Here is a 15,788-nt window from a genome sequence, read left to right on the forward strand (position 1 = left end):
CCCTGTCTGCTCACTTTATAGGAACACCTTCTGAGGTACTCCTCCAGGTGTTCACATCAGGAACAGTCCCCAATATTTTCACCGCTCCACCATGCTCCGCCACCACACAGCCTCCACTCCCAAGGCCTGCTATTGATCCCTCGGCCTTCACTTTCCAAAACCCTGTATTTCCAGTGGATCCTCCTCAATATCCCACATATACTTACCCCCAACCACCTCCATATCAGTTCACAACGGGACAGGAAAACACTCCCAAAGCTCCCGGACAGGACGAAATGGCAAAAAGGATGAGAAGCCTGGAACAGAGCCTCAAAAACATGCAGGGTTTAAGTGGGCAAAAGAGTGTGTCATATACTGATTTGTGCATGTTCCCTCACGTGCATTTGCCTATGGGATTCAAGACTCCGAAATTCGAGAAATACGATGGGAATGGCGATCCTATTGCTCACCTTAAGAAATACTGCAATCAATTGCGCGGAGCTGGAGGGAAAGAGGAATTGCTCATGGCGTACTTTGGGGAAAGCTTGGTGGGTGTTGCCTCCGAGTGGTATATGGATCAAGATATCTCTCGATGGCCCATCTGGGACGACCTCGCAAGAGACTTTGTTAGACAGTTCCAGTACAATATAGACATTGCTCCAAACCGGAACTCATTGGCAAATCTAAAAAAAGAAGTCCTCGGAGAGCTTTCGGGAATATGCAATCAAATGGCGTGAACAGGCATCAAGGGTAAAACCTCCGATGGACGAGGTTGAAATGGTCACGGTGTTCCTTCAAGCTCAGGATGCTGATTATTTCCAAAATATGATGTCAGCTATGGGTAAACCATTCGCAGAAGCTATTAAAATTGGTGAAATGGTAGAGAACGGTTTGAAAACGGGCAGGATTTTGAGCCAGTCCGCTATCAGAGCAACCTCCCAAGCCATTCAAGGCGGGTCTTGAGGAATGGCCAAGAAGAAAGAAGAAACATCCATGGCAGTATCAGGTGCAAGAAGACACCGTGCTCCTAGACCCATGTTCCCAGAAAGAACCCCTCAACATTACTACCCTCACCATGACATGGCTTATGCTCCTCAACCTTATGCGGTTATGAATGCTCAACCCTTCGGCCGGCCGCAGCCACATGCCAACGGAAATCAGCCTCCATTCCCAAGAAATCAGCCTCCCTACCAGAACCACTATAACCCCCGACCTCCGCAGAATAACTTCCATCCTCGGGAACCACCCAGGAGACCAAACTTTACCCCAATTGGTGAATCTTACTCTAGCCTGTTCCCAAAACTTGTCCAAATGGGTCTACTACAGCCGGTCCCTCAGAACAGACAAAACCCGGCATCGCCTGCCTACAGAGCTGGTGTTAGGTGTGCATACCATTCAGGGGCAGAGGGCCATCATACAAATAATTGCTGGACATTAAAGAAAGCTGTGGAAGATTTGATAGAGCAAGGAAAAATAGTATTGAGGGATGAGGATATCCCAAATGTGACCGATAATCCGCTGCCCGCTCACAACAACGGGCCAGTAATCGGGATGATCTGTGAGGACAGAGAATTCGATCCAGCCTTAAAAGCTATAATTGCTGTCGCCGATGCAGAAAGAAAGCTCAAGGTGGCCCCAAAGCAAGAGAAAGGGGAAAAGAAGAGCCAAATCACCAAGACAGAACTAGAAAAGGAAGTTGATTTGAAAAAAGAAACACAAATGTACGTACCCAAGCAAGCCTATGTGGTACGGGGGACAATCAAACCACCTCGGCTGAGTGAGCCAGTGGTTATTGGACGCGTACCACAGAAGCCTATGACGAACCCTGCTGCTGTACCATGGAATTATCATCAGACGGTGGTTACGTACAAGGCTAAAGAGATCTTGGGAGAGCTGCTAGAAAACCCCCCTGGGGAGGAATATTCAAACATAGAGGAAGTAAACAATGCCACCAGAAGGCGTTTCCCGCTTAAGAAGCCTGTGAATGCTGAGGAAGATGAAACGTTGTTTCAAAAAATGAAAATGGCCGATTATGAGGTGGTACATTTGTATGACACTTTGGTGGTGTTCACGGCTGAAGAAAGTGAAATACGTGGGGCAATGAGGAGAATGCTCTACGAAGACCACATGGTCAGTCGGGAGAGGGCACTAGCACCGCTGAGGTGTTATACATGGGACCAAGCGCCAAACTTCAAAACTAGAAGGCTATGCCATTCCCGATTAGGCGGGAGTCCCGGTAGACCCGTCCTGCTACTTTTTCTGCATCCCGAGTTATTCCAGGGTGTAACTCGGATGTTTCTTTTAGTTTCTGGTCTTTAAGTTCCCGAATGTGAACCCTGTTATCTTCAAAATTCCAAGAAATGAAATCAATATTTCATCGTTCATTTTTCTCATCCTTTCTGATTTTGCTATTTTTCTCCTTCATTTCTTCTCTTTAGCTCTAATAATGCAGCTTTAAATAACATGGCATGCTTGCGGACATCATGCCTAGATCCTAAAATGCTGTCAGATTTTCGAAATAATGAATCAAGAGTCGAAATACAAAGAAGGTAACCTTGAGGAAATAAAACAAAGAATTGGAACAATTGAAGGAAAATTGGTTCGCGGGTTGGAAAGGTCCATACATTACAACAAAAGAGTGCGCTGTACTCGGGGCACATCCAGGCAGTTGTACCAACAAAGAATGGCCCGCGCTTACAACAAGAAGGTGCGTCCCAGGAATTTTGAAGTGGGACAACTCGTTTTAAGACGCATTCTCCCTCATCACCAGGAAGCAAAAGGAAAATTCGCTCCTAATTGGAAGGGTTCATACATCATCCGAAAGATATTGCCGAGAGGAGCATTGTATTTGGGAGATATCGAAGGAAACGATCCCGAAACAGCTGTGAATGCGGATGCAGTAAAAAGGTACTATGTCTAGGTTCTCTACGGTGTTGGTTTTTGTGCAATTGAGATGACGAAGGCTTTTCTTCTCGCTATCCAAACACTATCAACCCTTCGTAAACCCCTTGAGCCGGTTACGCTTCTTTGGCTACCCTCTTTGGAACCCGAAAGTACAAAAGAAAAAGAAAAAAAAAGAAAAAAAGAAAAAGAAAATATGATGAAAAAAAAGAAGAAAAGAAAAGAAAAGAAAAAAATATGATGAAGAGAAAAAGAAAAAGAAAACAAAAACAAAAACAACAAAACCAAATGTTTTGCCTGAACTACGTTTGACTTGATTCCAAAAGGATACGTAGGCAGCCTCTCGCTGAGGTTCAGTCACACCAAAACAAAAATCCCAATTTCCCAAAAAAAAAAATGAAACTGGGGCAGATGATATAATGGTTCGGCCATGAATCCGCCGAAATGGTTCCAAAGTTGTAGTTCCGCCCAAAATCCTTTTTACCCCAAAACCTTGTCCAAGTCCTTCCGATCAATTGGCAAAGGCAGGGAAGTGGAAAACGTTATTGTTGGAATCTGACACAATGCAAATTGAGAGAAATAAAATGAGAGAGTCTTATCGGTGAAAACCTTCGGGCACCATAAGGCGATGGTGAGTAGAGAAACTGAAAATGAGAGAGCCCGATTAGCAAAAACTCGCAAAGAGCACTATCGGGCGGCGGTGAGAAGAGAAATGAGAGAGGTCAATTGGCGAAAACCCGCAAAGGGCGCTGTCGGCCGAAGAGAAGACACCTCACCACTAAAAGAGTCCTGACAAGGTTCCGTGGTTTTGAAATAAGGATCAATGGGTTCACGAGAAACTGGAAAGTTTGTGTGGGTCGGGCGTCCAGTCCAACAAGCATGTCATGTTCATTTGAAGCCAGCATGCATCCCAGATAAGTCCTTCTTTTCCCCCGAAAGGGACGCTTCTCTTTAAAATCATATGCTTGCCTTTTGCATGTTTTTTCTTTGAATCCCTTTCAATTTAACTCTGATTCCGTAACTATTACAAAGAAAAGGTGGCAGGACCGGCTCCACAGGGCTCCGCCTGGTCGGAGTCGAAGAAAATACCCAGCCTCAGCGAGTGCGTCAGGCCAATCCCGACTGATCATGGTGGTTGATGCTTTCAAAGCAAAAAAATTGGAAAAGAAAGGAAGTCAAAGGCAAAGGTCCCAAGGGCAGAATAAAGTGAAAAGTCCAGAGTCCACACGGGCATAATGAAGCCCTGAGAGTTGGACCCGGTCGGTTTGAAAAGAGGTTCACCCTCAAGGCCAACAAGCAGCAAGTTCTCAACGGAAAAGGGGTCGGGATCAAGCAATTGGGATGATCAAGGCCACAAAACCAACCACCGTTTCAAACTAACAATTGCTCTGTGTTGAAAACAGGTCTTATTCAGAGCAACCGTGCAAGAAGCAAGTGCAGCCCAAAAGAAATGAAATGCGCAAGTGCTGAAACAGATTTGTAGTAGGAAAACAACCAAAAGGAAGTTTCCCCAAGATTTTTTCATGCGTTTTGTTAAATAAAAAGGAAAATATAAAAAGAAGAAGAAAAGAAGGAATGAAAATGAAAATCCCAAAAGAAAAACAAATCATAGTAGTAGAGGAGCTTTTTCTTTCCAAATCTCGGCCAAAAAGCCGAGGATCTCCCGGCCAAAAAACCAAGGAGCCTTTTCTTTCCCAATCCCGGCCAAAAAATCGAGGATCTCCCGGCCAAAAAACCGAGGAGCTTTTTCTTTCCCAATCCCGACCAAGAAACCGAGGATCTCCCGGCCAAAAACCGAGGAGCTTTTTCTTTCCAAATCCCGGCCAAAAACCGAGGATCTCCCGGCCAAAATCGAGGAGCCTTTTCTTTCCAAATCCCGGCCAAAAAACCGAGGATCTCCCGGCCAAAAAACCGAGGAGCTTTTTCTTTCCAAATCCCGGCCAAAAAACCGAGGATCTCCCGCCAAAAAACCGAGGAGCCTTTTTCTTTCCAAATCCCGGCCAAAAAACCGAGGATCTCCCGGCCAAAAAACCGAGGAGCTTTTTCTTCCCAAATCCCGGCCAAAAACCGAGGGTCTCCCTACACAATCCTGATTTGATTGCTTAGATATGTGTCACAAAAATTTTCCTAGTGAAAACTGGGGCAGAAAAATTTCGTTCGTTTGTTTTGGTATCTTACGCAGGTCGATCTCAAAACACAGGGTGCGAGATGACCAATGGAATGAGTCTCAATCCAGAATCAAGAAAAGAAGAAAAGAACAAAAAGAAATAAACTCAAATTTGAAGCAAGTAAGGGTGCGGATCGCTCAAAACCTGATTGAAGTCACAAGCTCCGCTGATCCTATTTTGACCTAATGCTGCATGAAGAAGTGAACACCTACAACTTGCGAGCATCAAGATTCAGATCGAAGTCCACAGCAAAATCAGCTAAGACTCAAGATCAAGTTTCAAGAGAATTATAGATAGGAATCTTGTAACTCATAGTTGATAGGCATAGCTAGCTTAGCTTTGATTTTCCTTTTGGTGTAATAAGGAGGTCAGCAAGCAGTAGCAGCAGCAACAACAGTGAAACCACAGCTCCTGGTAGTCCCAGCTACCAAACCCTCCAGAACTATACTGACCTGATTCCTTTATAGCCAAGGATATGTAGGCAACCTCTGAAGCAAGGTTCGGTCAGACGTTTTTCAAAAGTGTTTCTCATGGAGTGCCAAGCAGGCAAAAATCTCTCATGATTGCTCATTTATCTTTGCCCGAAAACCCTTCGTGTCTCCGAGCAAAGAGGGGCAGCTGTGAGCATGTGATTTTTGCCTCGCTTGAATTATTCCTATAGAATTCTTAAAATTAGGATTTTTCTTTTATTATTTGAATTTTAGGGAATTAATTGCATGATTTTGTGTTTGTTTGCATTTTTGTGTGCATTTTTAATTGATATAATTCATAAAAAATACCAAAATAGCATATTTGCATTTAAGATCCTATTTTACATTTTTAGTTCTATTAGTAAATTAACATTACAAAAATAGAAGAAAATAACAAAAAATGATTCTTTTTGTATTTTTTTTACTTTTAATTCTCAAATTGGCCTTAGTTTTCTTTTAAAATCAGGATTTAGTTAATTTTTAAAAATAAATTAGTTTAATTTTAGAGTTAAATCAGGTGTTTGTTATTTTTAATTTTGTATTCAACAAAAATAAAAAAAATCAAATAAAGAAAATGAAAGAAAAAGAGTTAAAAGGATTGAAAGAGGGCTATTAATAACTGGGCCAGTAATTCACCAGCCCAAATAATCCCGGATACCGGTCCATATAACCCAAGTGCCCAGCCAAAGTATCCGGTCCAGCCCCAGCACCTCCCAAAACGACCCCGTTTCATTACCTTTTAATCACGACCATTGGATCTCATCAATCCAACGGTCCGGAACTAACTAGGTTATTTAATATATAACTGTCCTAATAACCCCCTACCCCTCACTCATCGTCTCTCATACACCCCTAATATACACCACCGCCTTCTGCCGTACCCCGCCGTCCGCCACCGGCCAGAAATCGCCTCCGCCGGCGGCAAGTCTCCAAATGCTCCCAAAAATACACTACCGCACCCCCTCCTCCTCCTCTTTCAAAATCCGACCTCCATTTTTCTCAAATCCCCACCAATCCCTTCGAATCCAAAACCTAGGCGCCGCCTCCGCCGCCCACGGTGGCAAACCTCCAACGACCACCAAATTAACACCCTTGAAACACCCTCCTCTCCTCTCTCCAAATCTACAATCCCTTTCTCCCGAATCCTTGCCCATCTTCTCGAATATCAAATCGAAATTCCGGCCAAAACCCTAAATCCTCCAAATCTCACCAAATTCACACCATGTGATCTCCTCACTTCTCTCATTCCTAATCCATCATCAGTGGCCTTCGGATCTCGCCCAAGGTGCTCGAATTTTAAATCACAAGAAGCGGCAGAACTCTAGAGCTACATAGGTGAGTTTTCTTTATTTTTTTCGTTATTTGAATTAGTTTCTCCTCCACTGTCTCTTCTTCATGATTAATCGATTTAGTTTTCATTTTTTGCTTACCAATCAATTTAGGGTCAGTAATCGGCTTTGTTTTTCTGTTCATACTTGTTCGTTTCATTTTTTGAGTTCTAATTGATAGCACAAATCTGTTCTTCTTAATTTTTGTTGTGTTAGATTCATACTTTTGTTTACTTAATAATCAGTAGCATAATTTGGAATTCTGTCAATTTTGGTTCTTAAATTCCGTCCAATTCGTAGTAGTAGTCTATAATAGCTTCGATTAGGATTAATTCTAATTCAAATTATGTTGAGATTCCTATGTGGCTATAGCTGATCATTTCCAGTTTATTTGGTTAAATAACCATGGTCACTTTGGACCAAGGTAAAAGGGGTTTTGGGTTTAGCTGACATGAGTGGGTAATTTCATGAATGAATTAAGGGTAGTATAGGTAATTCAATAAAAGGAACCCTGCAAGTAACTGAAATTGGAAATCACTAGAACCTTCTAGATGGGGTTTTAATTTGAAATTCAGAAAGTTAGTAGTGTTACTTGCCCAACAAGGCATAAAATGAGGGGTTTAAGTAGTTAAAATCTGAAAATAAAAGAGGGACTGAGGGTGTAAAACAAAAATCTGATGCTGCCCTAGTTTTGCCTATAAAAAGGCATACCCCTTGCCTTGTTTTACAAGTTTTAAGTTTTGAACAATCTGAAAATTCCCCAAGAAAGTTTAAACACCTGAAATTCAAAAATAATTTGAAGCTTTTAAAATTCCCCCCAAAAATATTTTCTGCAAGTTCTAGCACCAAAATTTGAATCTCAAATCCAAAGAAGTTCAAAAATCTGAACTCTTATAGTTCAAAATTTCTCTTAGATCTTAATTCCTTCAAAAAACCAAAAACAAAAGAAAATACAGCAGAAAAACTCCAAAAATACTGTTACATTGAAGCTCATGTTTAGATTAATTTGAAGTTCAGCTGTTATTTTGAGTTCCTATTTGTTCCTGGTTTCATTTCTCCAGCTCTTTTGGGTTTATTCCAGTGATTTTGATCAGTTCATTGACTGATTTGGTGTCAAAATATTTCCTGGGTTAATTTCAAGCTCAAATTGGACTTCAGTCAAGTTATTTTAATCATCCGGTGGTTTGTTATCATTTGTGATCTGGTCCTGGGTGTCTTGACATTATTTTGGGTTGAAATTGATTTGTTGTTGTTGGTTAGCTATTGCTACTGCTGTTGGCCATCTTCTTCTCTTTTGCTTCATTGCAACTCCAGGTACATAGTTCTGAAGTCACATTGATGTAGCTTTGAATTGGAGTGAAATGAAAAGTATTCCTCAGATCTGTGCTCATTTGGATCCTCCTATAGTTACAATTAAATAGATGCTAGTCGAGGGTAGTTATCTAGCGTTAGTTTGTTTAGTTTGTATTACATGAACAATAGACCATGGACTGTATAATTAGGATTGTTTCTAAATTAATTTGGACTATTTTGGACTTTTGATTTGTATTGGACTGCTGATATTCCTTAGTCTAGTGTAGTTTTGTTGATGATTAGTTTGACGTCAATAACAGCATAAATGTAGAAGTTGATTCTAGGTCCTCATGTGTAGTTGAACACTCGAATAGGTGTGAGTATTTAAAAAAAATTGAATTTGACCTGGACAGCATGTTTATGAGTGTAAAATCAGGTTGTGAGTCGTTTTGCATGCTGTTGATGAATTTTGATTCATTTAATCGTTACAAGTATTGAAGTAGTAGCTTGATTTGCTTCAGTTCTCAGAAACAATCATCTATGGTTATAATATAGAAATCAGGAAAAATACATAAATAATTTGAGTGTTAAACTGTATTGTCAATTGGAATTGTGATTAGAGGTTGTCTAGGCTATACGTTGAATCTTAAATCAAGTTTCCATAACTATAATGAATCTGAATTTTTAAATGCTTATTGAGTTAAGTTTGCTTGCTCAAGTCCAGTTCAGTCTCAGTTTAGGCCCCTGAACAGGCCCACGATCTGATGGACCCTCTTCCAGACTCTATTAAAATTCATTATTTTGGAATTGGTCTAAGAGCTTGATTCATAGCTTGACATAAAATCGATTTGGGCCTCTCGAGCTAGGTAGCACATTTGAACTAAGGGGGATTTTCCTCTTGTTTAGATGTGGACATGAGTTTGAAGGCCCGGATTCCTTAACTAATTAATTAGGTCCTATTAGAGACAAATTCAATAGAAAATAATAGTTTGCTCTAGGATGGCCTTTTAAAAGTAAAACGAGGTGCGCTACGCCAAATGAAACCCATAAATCGCGTGGCCCTCTTTAAACGCTTATATTCAAATACGTAGAATTCGGGACGTGCCATTTAGCGAATTTTCAGGGCCTCCCACAAAGTTAATAACATGTTAGTCTCTTTAAGCGTGCTTTTTAATAATCTTACCTTCCTAAATACGGGTGTGCATTTCATGTAACCCAAATCCAAATCCCAAAACATTGAATAAAGTATGTCGAGGATCCGGGTGCATTTCAAGTGACGTGATCCGAAAACATATTTTAAACGATGTTCAATTTCTTAAAAAATTTAATTAAAAGCGGTAAATAATTTTAAAAGTGCACTATATGATGACATGTATTAAAATCAGATTTTTAGCTAATTATAATAGTTTAAGCCACCGTGCTAGAACCACGGGATCCGGGGGTGCCTAACACCTTCCCTCGGGTCAACAGAATTCCTTATTCAGAATTTCTGGTTCGCAGACTCCAAATGGGAAGTCGACAATTTTCCTCGATTTGGGGTTCAAGTTAAACCGGTGACTTGGGACACCAAAAGCCAATCCTTTTCCAAGTGGCGACTCTAAAAATAAATAAATAATCCTATTTCGAATAATGTCACTTTAAATGGAAAAACTCCCTTATACATTATCCTTCGGGGTAGGTGTGTAAAAAGGAGGTGTGACACCATTCGTAGCTAAACTTTCAGCAAATTTACCATTCATAGCTATATTTGAATTTTATAGCAAATCTATGAAATAAAAGATTAATTGTTTTAAATTGAAACAAGAGAGCAACAAGCTCTCGTAGCTTAGTTTGTTAGAATGCTTGATTAGTTAGCAGAGGTCTTGAGTTCGACTCTCAATAAGAACATTTTATTTTTTTGTTATGTTTCGCTTTAGTTGTATTCGTTGCACGAACAAATACAGTCGATACATGTTGTATCCTTTGTATATGCTCACGTACAAGTTGTATCTTTTACATATACCTTTGTATTTTGCCTTGGTTACAATTGATACATATTGTATTCGTTGCACAAATGAATACAATTGCGCGAACGAATACAGTTAATACACGTTGTATTCTTTACGCGAATGAATACAGTTGACACAAGCTGTATTTGTTGCGCGTTTGAATAAAAGTGATACGAGTTAGTAACAATTGAATAATAGGTACAAATACTAATTAGCCAAATTATAGTCCTATTCCAATAAAGCATTTTCAAAATGGAAACGGGAAAAAGTCAAATATATCTCTCTACTATCGATTTTTTTTTTAAACATATCATTTATTATACTATTTGGTCATCTCAAACCGTGTTGTTATACTATGAAATGAATTTTCCCTTACTTTTAAGGGAGGGTCATGTGTCAGCTCCTTGTTAAAAGACCCATGCCCCATTAAAATATTCGATCCCTTAAAAGGTTTTTAACCATAAACCCGACCCAAAATCCTTTGATTAATTTCATCCTTTTCAACACCAAAGTCATTAGAAATTTCCTCAAGCTTAGCCACCGCCAAACTCTGAAAACGGAGATTAGTCTTGAGCTCTCTCACGAACCAAACGTTGGAAAGCTCAGTCCATTTCTGGTACTTGCAAATTTTACGGAGCGTCATTGTACCTAGCCTGAATCTGTGAGGCTTCTTCACTCCTCCGGTAGCCGGAGCTGACTTTCTAGTTGCTTTTCTGGCTAATTGCTTCTCTGAGATTTCCCTCTGGTGAATTTTCGGGCAATTTGTTTTGTACGAGCCATTTGGGAATTAAGAGTTAAGGGATTTGGTTGAGAGAGTAATTGGGATTTGTGACGGATTTTGAGTTTGGAATGTGATGCCGCCTTAGTATCCACCTTCGGAGAGATATTTAAGCATAATCACCAAGAATTTCAATATTTGGCTTTAAAATCTTGAAAACCTAATTAGAATTAGCAATGGCATACGTCATATTGGGCAATTTTTTCCACCACCACCATGGCTGTCTAAGAACTTGGGAAGTCCAAAAACTTCAACTTTAGTAATTTCTTTAAAACCATCGCATTAAAGACTCTAATGGTGATAATGAAGAATATAATGAACAAAGTTCTACGCCTTTTTGTTCCCAAATGGGTTTGCCCTTTTGCCCCAGTTTTGTCCAACTTAGTTCTCCGTTCAACTTTATAAAATTTTGTTATTTTGCAAAGAAGGGGATGATTTAAATGACTAATGGGTCGTAGAGGCTTTATTACTTATAACTATTGTATATCAGTTTTCTTGTCCACCATCTTCGCCGGTGAAGGTAATAGTAAAAATCAATGTGAAGAAGATGAAAGAACCCATTGTTTGAACAAGAAAGGATGAAGGGCGGGTCGGGTAGGTGAGTTTGAACTGGATAGATTAATCGAGCACGGGTCTTTTAATAAAGAGTTGACACGTGGCCCCTCCATTAAAAATAAGGCAAATTCATTTTATAGTATAACAGTAGTGTTGAAGTGACCAAATAGTATAACGAAGGATACGCTTAAATAATTTTTCCATAGTAAAAGGATATATTTGACACTTTTTCGAAATAGAAATACCATATTTGAAGTTGACAACTGGAAGGGCTTTCCCCCAATTAACTTAATCCAAGCAAGGCAAGCTGGAATGAATCAAAAGTTAGCTACAATTTTCAGGTTGATGATAGTTGTAATAATTAAAAGAAACAGAGAATCGGTTATTTGTTGATATATAGTGGTTGATGCGTAATTTTTGTTTCTTTGTTTGGTTTTTTTTTTCTGCAATTATCGTCAGCCATAATTTAATAAGGTTCATTCAGTCGACAAAGAAATACCTAAAAAGAATTTTGTCCATCACGTAAAGGGGACTTGTAACTGCCGTGCTTAACCAAGAGAAGAAATTGCGTTATATATATATATATATATATATATATATATATATATATATATATATATATATATATATATATATATATATAAAAATAAACGTGCGTTGCACGTTAATAATGGTACATGATGGTTTAAATATTTACTTATATGAAAAAATAATAAAATTTAATTAATGAGAGAAAATTTATGTGTAATACTACAACAATAATCTAAATGCCAAAAAATATTGTTACATTAGCATAATACGTGAATTCAAAATGAAAGGATATCATCGGAACTTACATAAATGATCAGTTTTAGTCATTTTAAGTGGATAATTATGTATTGTAGTATAAATGTATCTAATGTGATGGTATCTTACCGAACACTTCTTTATAGACGGTATTTTTTTTTTGTATATGCTTCCTTCTAATGCTTTGGTTAATATGCCATAACCAGAACGCTTGTTGTCGATATTGATACCTGTCTTGAAAGTGCAACATATAATTACTCGTGTAAGAAAACATATTGTGATAAATATAGTTCAATATTTAGGATGTCCGTCCTTGTGCTTTATTTATTATAACTACAAAACATAAACATACTGAAAATTATTTTCACACAAATTTAAAAGGATATTCTTTAGTTTCATAAGACGAAAGTTGATTTTGGGGATAAACACATACTTAGACGCACATTGACCAATATCATAAGTTCTGCATGTATGACGTTATTGTCAAGACTTCTATCTACCATATGTGTACTATTACATAAGCTATTTAGCGAATCTAAGTATTCAGTAGCATGACGGGCATAAACCTATATTAAATGGAAGATCAATTTTAACTTAGTCTATTATATAATAGTGACACTAACATACGTAAGAAATAATGAACTTGACAACAAACATGTACAGTAGAAGGCCAATTGGTATTAAAGTATTTAAATATTCGTCATGGTAGTTATTGTTGGTATCATCTTCTGTTGAGTCAAAACTAAAAAATATTTTGTTTTTACCATAAAACTTAGCAATCAACCTTTTATTTAGTTGATCAACATATTAATTTCTGTTAGCTAAGATAGCACTTTAAATTTTTATTATGCAATTTGCATAAATTGCGTTTTAATCTAATGATGAAGATATTTTCCTTATTAAATGCACTACTATTACCATTGGGGTTGATAACAAAGTGTTCTAGAAGAACCAAATCATCTTTTATTGGATGCTCTTCTTTGTTTCTGACGCGACCCAAAAAGTCACTAAATCTTGGATCGGTTCTTACTTTTATATTTTTTTATTTGAATATTTTTCATTTGAGATCATAAGTATAATTTTTGCAAGTTAGCTTTTACATTTTCTGCTTTGGTCAATTTTAGAACTACTGAACGCACTTGACAGAAATCACCTCCAAACTATTACTTTTCTACCAAACGGTTCATATATCCAATATATCTCTCAAACTATGAGCGATTGATTCGATCGTCTGACGCTTAGCCAAAAGCATTTCATCCCATATTATCACTTTTGCTTTCCTTATAATTTTAGTACTATTGATCTGATTTGATATATTTGTGATGGTTATTTCAGTTATTTGAAGAGGTATATTAAATTTAAAGTGAGTTGTATGACCTCATAATAAAATCGTTGCTGGTACACCACTTGTTCTTATTGCTAACAATATTATGCCTCTTGATCTGACATTTGCAAGTAATGCATGACATATGAATATTATTTCGATTCCGCCGGAAGCATCTAAAAAGGATAATCTTGCTATACCAGGATCGCTTTTTTATAATATAGTCTTGAAAGCTTATTCTTGTTCAGGATTTAGCTTTGGCTGTGCTTCCTCAAACACTTGTATGGACTTCTTAATATTATATTTTTTTCAATTTGAAAAACAATTTTACTCATATGATGAATTTAAAAAATAATTTAATCGGATTCTCTTCCTAAATAATTAGTTGAAAGATTTAATTATTTGGTTTTAACATAAAATATAATTTTTTATTGAATTAGATTCTTAATATTATTTCATCTCACATTTGAATATTTAACCGTCATTATAATTTCTCTACCATAAATCTTATTTTCAAAGAGTAAAAAGATCGATGACATTCCACTTTTAGATCTTTATGTTTACAAAATTATTAGTGGTATTGGCTCTTACCAACATTTTTCTTTCTTTTCTCACACATTTATATTCCTAAAAAATTTCTTAGTTGTTCTTTAATAATTGGGTATAATTTTCTATATTACACGAAAAATTAATAATAATTTTTTTCATTTGAGTAAGAAAGCACTTCAAATATAATATAGTAAATATATTATCCTGGGGATTTATTTTCTCCATTTCAACGCTTTATGCAGTCTGTTTAGCATTACTTTTTTTTTGGTATTGAATATTGTAAAGTGGTAATATATTACCAATATGGAGAATTCTTATGAAATTGATTTTATTAAACCTTCCTACATATTTTTAATAAGAATTCAATAGACGAGATTATATTAATTTTAAAATCTTAAACATTAAAAAAATTATATAGAAGTTATTGTAGTCCAAAAAAATAAGTATTACAACTATGTCCTTTCCCTATGAGTTCTTCTATTTAATATTTTAGGTCTATTTTGGTCCATTAATATTATATTCGTACATTTATAATAATATAGGCTCTCCAATTTCTAAATGAATTTAAACAATATAACACGTTTCAAATTAAATTAGTAATAGGAATTTTTTAAGAAGTATATCCTAAAAGTAATAGTATTACAAGGCTAATATCTATGCCCGAAAAGAATTATACTAATAGAATTCCTAAAGATACTCATGTAGGATTACGTGTAGTATTATGTCCTAAAACTAATGGGATTACAAGGCTAATGTCTAGAATTCCAATTATGTTCTTTTATTATGAGTTATTATGCTTAATATTAAAAATTTATTTTTACGACTCAATATTTTATTTATACCTTTATAATAATATATATAAATATAGATATAGATAGATAGATTTCTATTTTTATTTTTAGTTTTACCTTATCACCAGTGGTTACTCTCCATCCGCAAGCTTGGGGCCGACATGCTCATGGAAATCCTCCACATCTTTTCGTTTTATTCAGAGTATCGTTTGTTAAATAAATGCAAAAAAATAAAAAAAATAAAATAAAAGTGGAATATAATGATTAAATTCAAGTGCTTAATGTTGGTATCAGTAGTTATATTATGGTTGAATCAGATTCTATTATTTAAAAGTTGTAACTAAAGAAATATTATTAAAATGTTTTTTATGCGTTTGGTAACCAATGATGGTCGACCTAATTGTTTTTAATTCCATGGTTGTTAATTAAAATTCATAACTATATTCTAAAAGTAATAGGATTACAAAGCTAATATCTATGTCTGAAAATAACTATACTAATAGGATTTCTAAAAGTAATCATGTAGAATTCTTAACGTGTAGTATTACGTCATAAAACTAATAGGTACAAAGCTAATGTCTAGAATTCCGATTATGTCCTTTTATTGTGAGTTATTATGCTTAATGTTAAAATGTTATTTTTATAATCCAACACTTTATTCATGCTTTTATAATAATATAGATATAGATATAGATATGGTTTCTCACTTTAATTTCTAATTTATGGATTCTCACTTTAATTTCTAATTCAGAAATTAATTTCTTATTTAGAAATAGCTCGATAGAGTTGGTGTTGCTTCACCTCATTCACATCTGGAATTCGGCAATTTATGCTCTTTTTAGTTTTTTTATTGATCGCCTAAACTAATTGAACTATAT

The 15,788-nt window shown here is 36.6% G+C and overlaps 1 protein-coding gene across 1 annotated transcript; it reads right to left on the minus strand.

The window, feature by feature from the left end:
* Positions 1–10,581: 10,581 nt before the first annotated feature.
* On the minus strand, positions 10,582–11,123 carry LOC109237111 (histone H3.2-like). The gene is made up of 2 exons (XM_019403371.1): positions 11,091–11,123; positions 10,582–10,869 (listed from the first exon to the last, which is right to left on the minus strand). Exons 1-2 carry the CDS (start codon positions 11,121–11,123, stop codon positions 10,582–10,584), a joined length of 321 nt encoding a protein of 106 aa, XP_019258916.1.
* Positions 11,124–15,788: the final 4,665 nt, after the last annotated feature.

The sequence above is a fragment of the Nicotiana attenuata genome, unplaced genomic scaffold (genome assembly GCF_001879085.1).
Source record: "Nicotiana attenuata strain UT unplaced genomic scaffold, NIATTr2, whole genome shotgun sequence".
Classification (NCBI taxonomy): Eukaryota; Viridiplantae; Streptophyta; class Magnoliopsida; order Solanales; family Solanaceae; genus Nicotiana; species Nicotiana attenuata.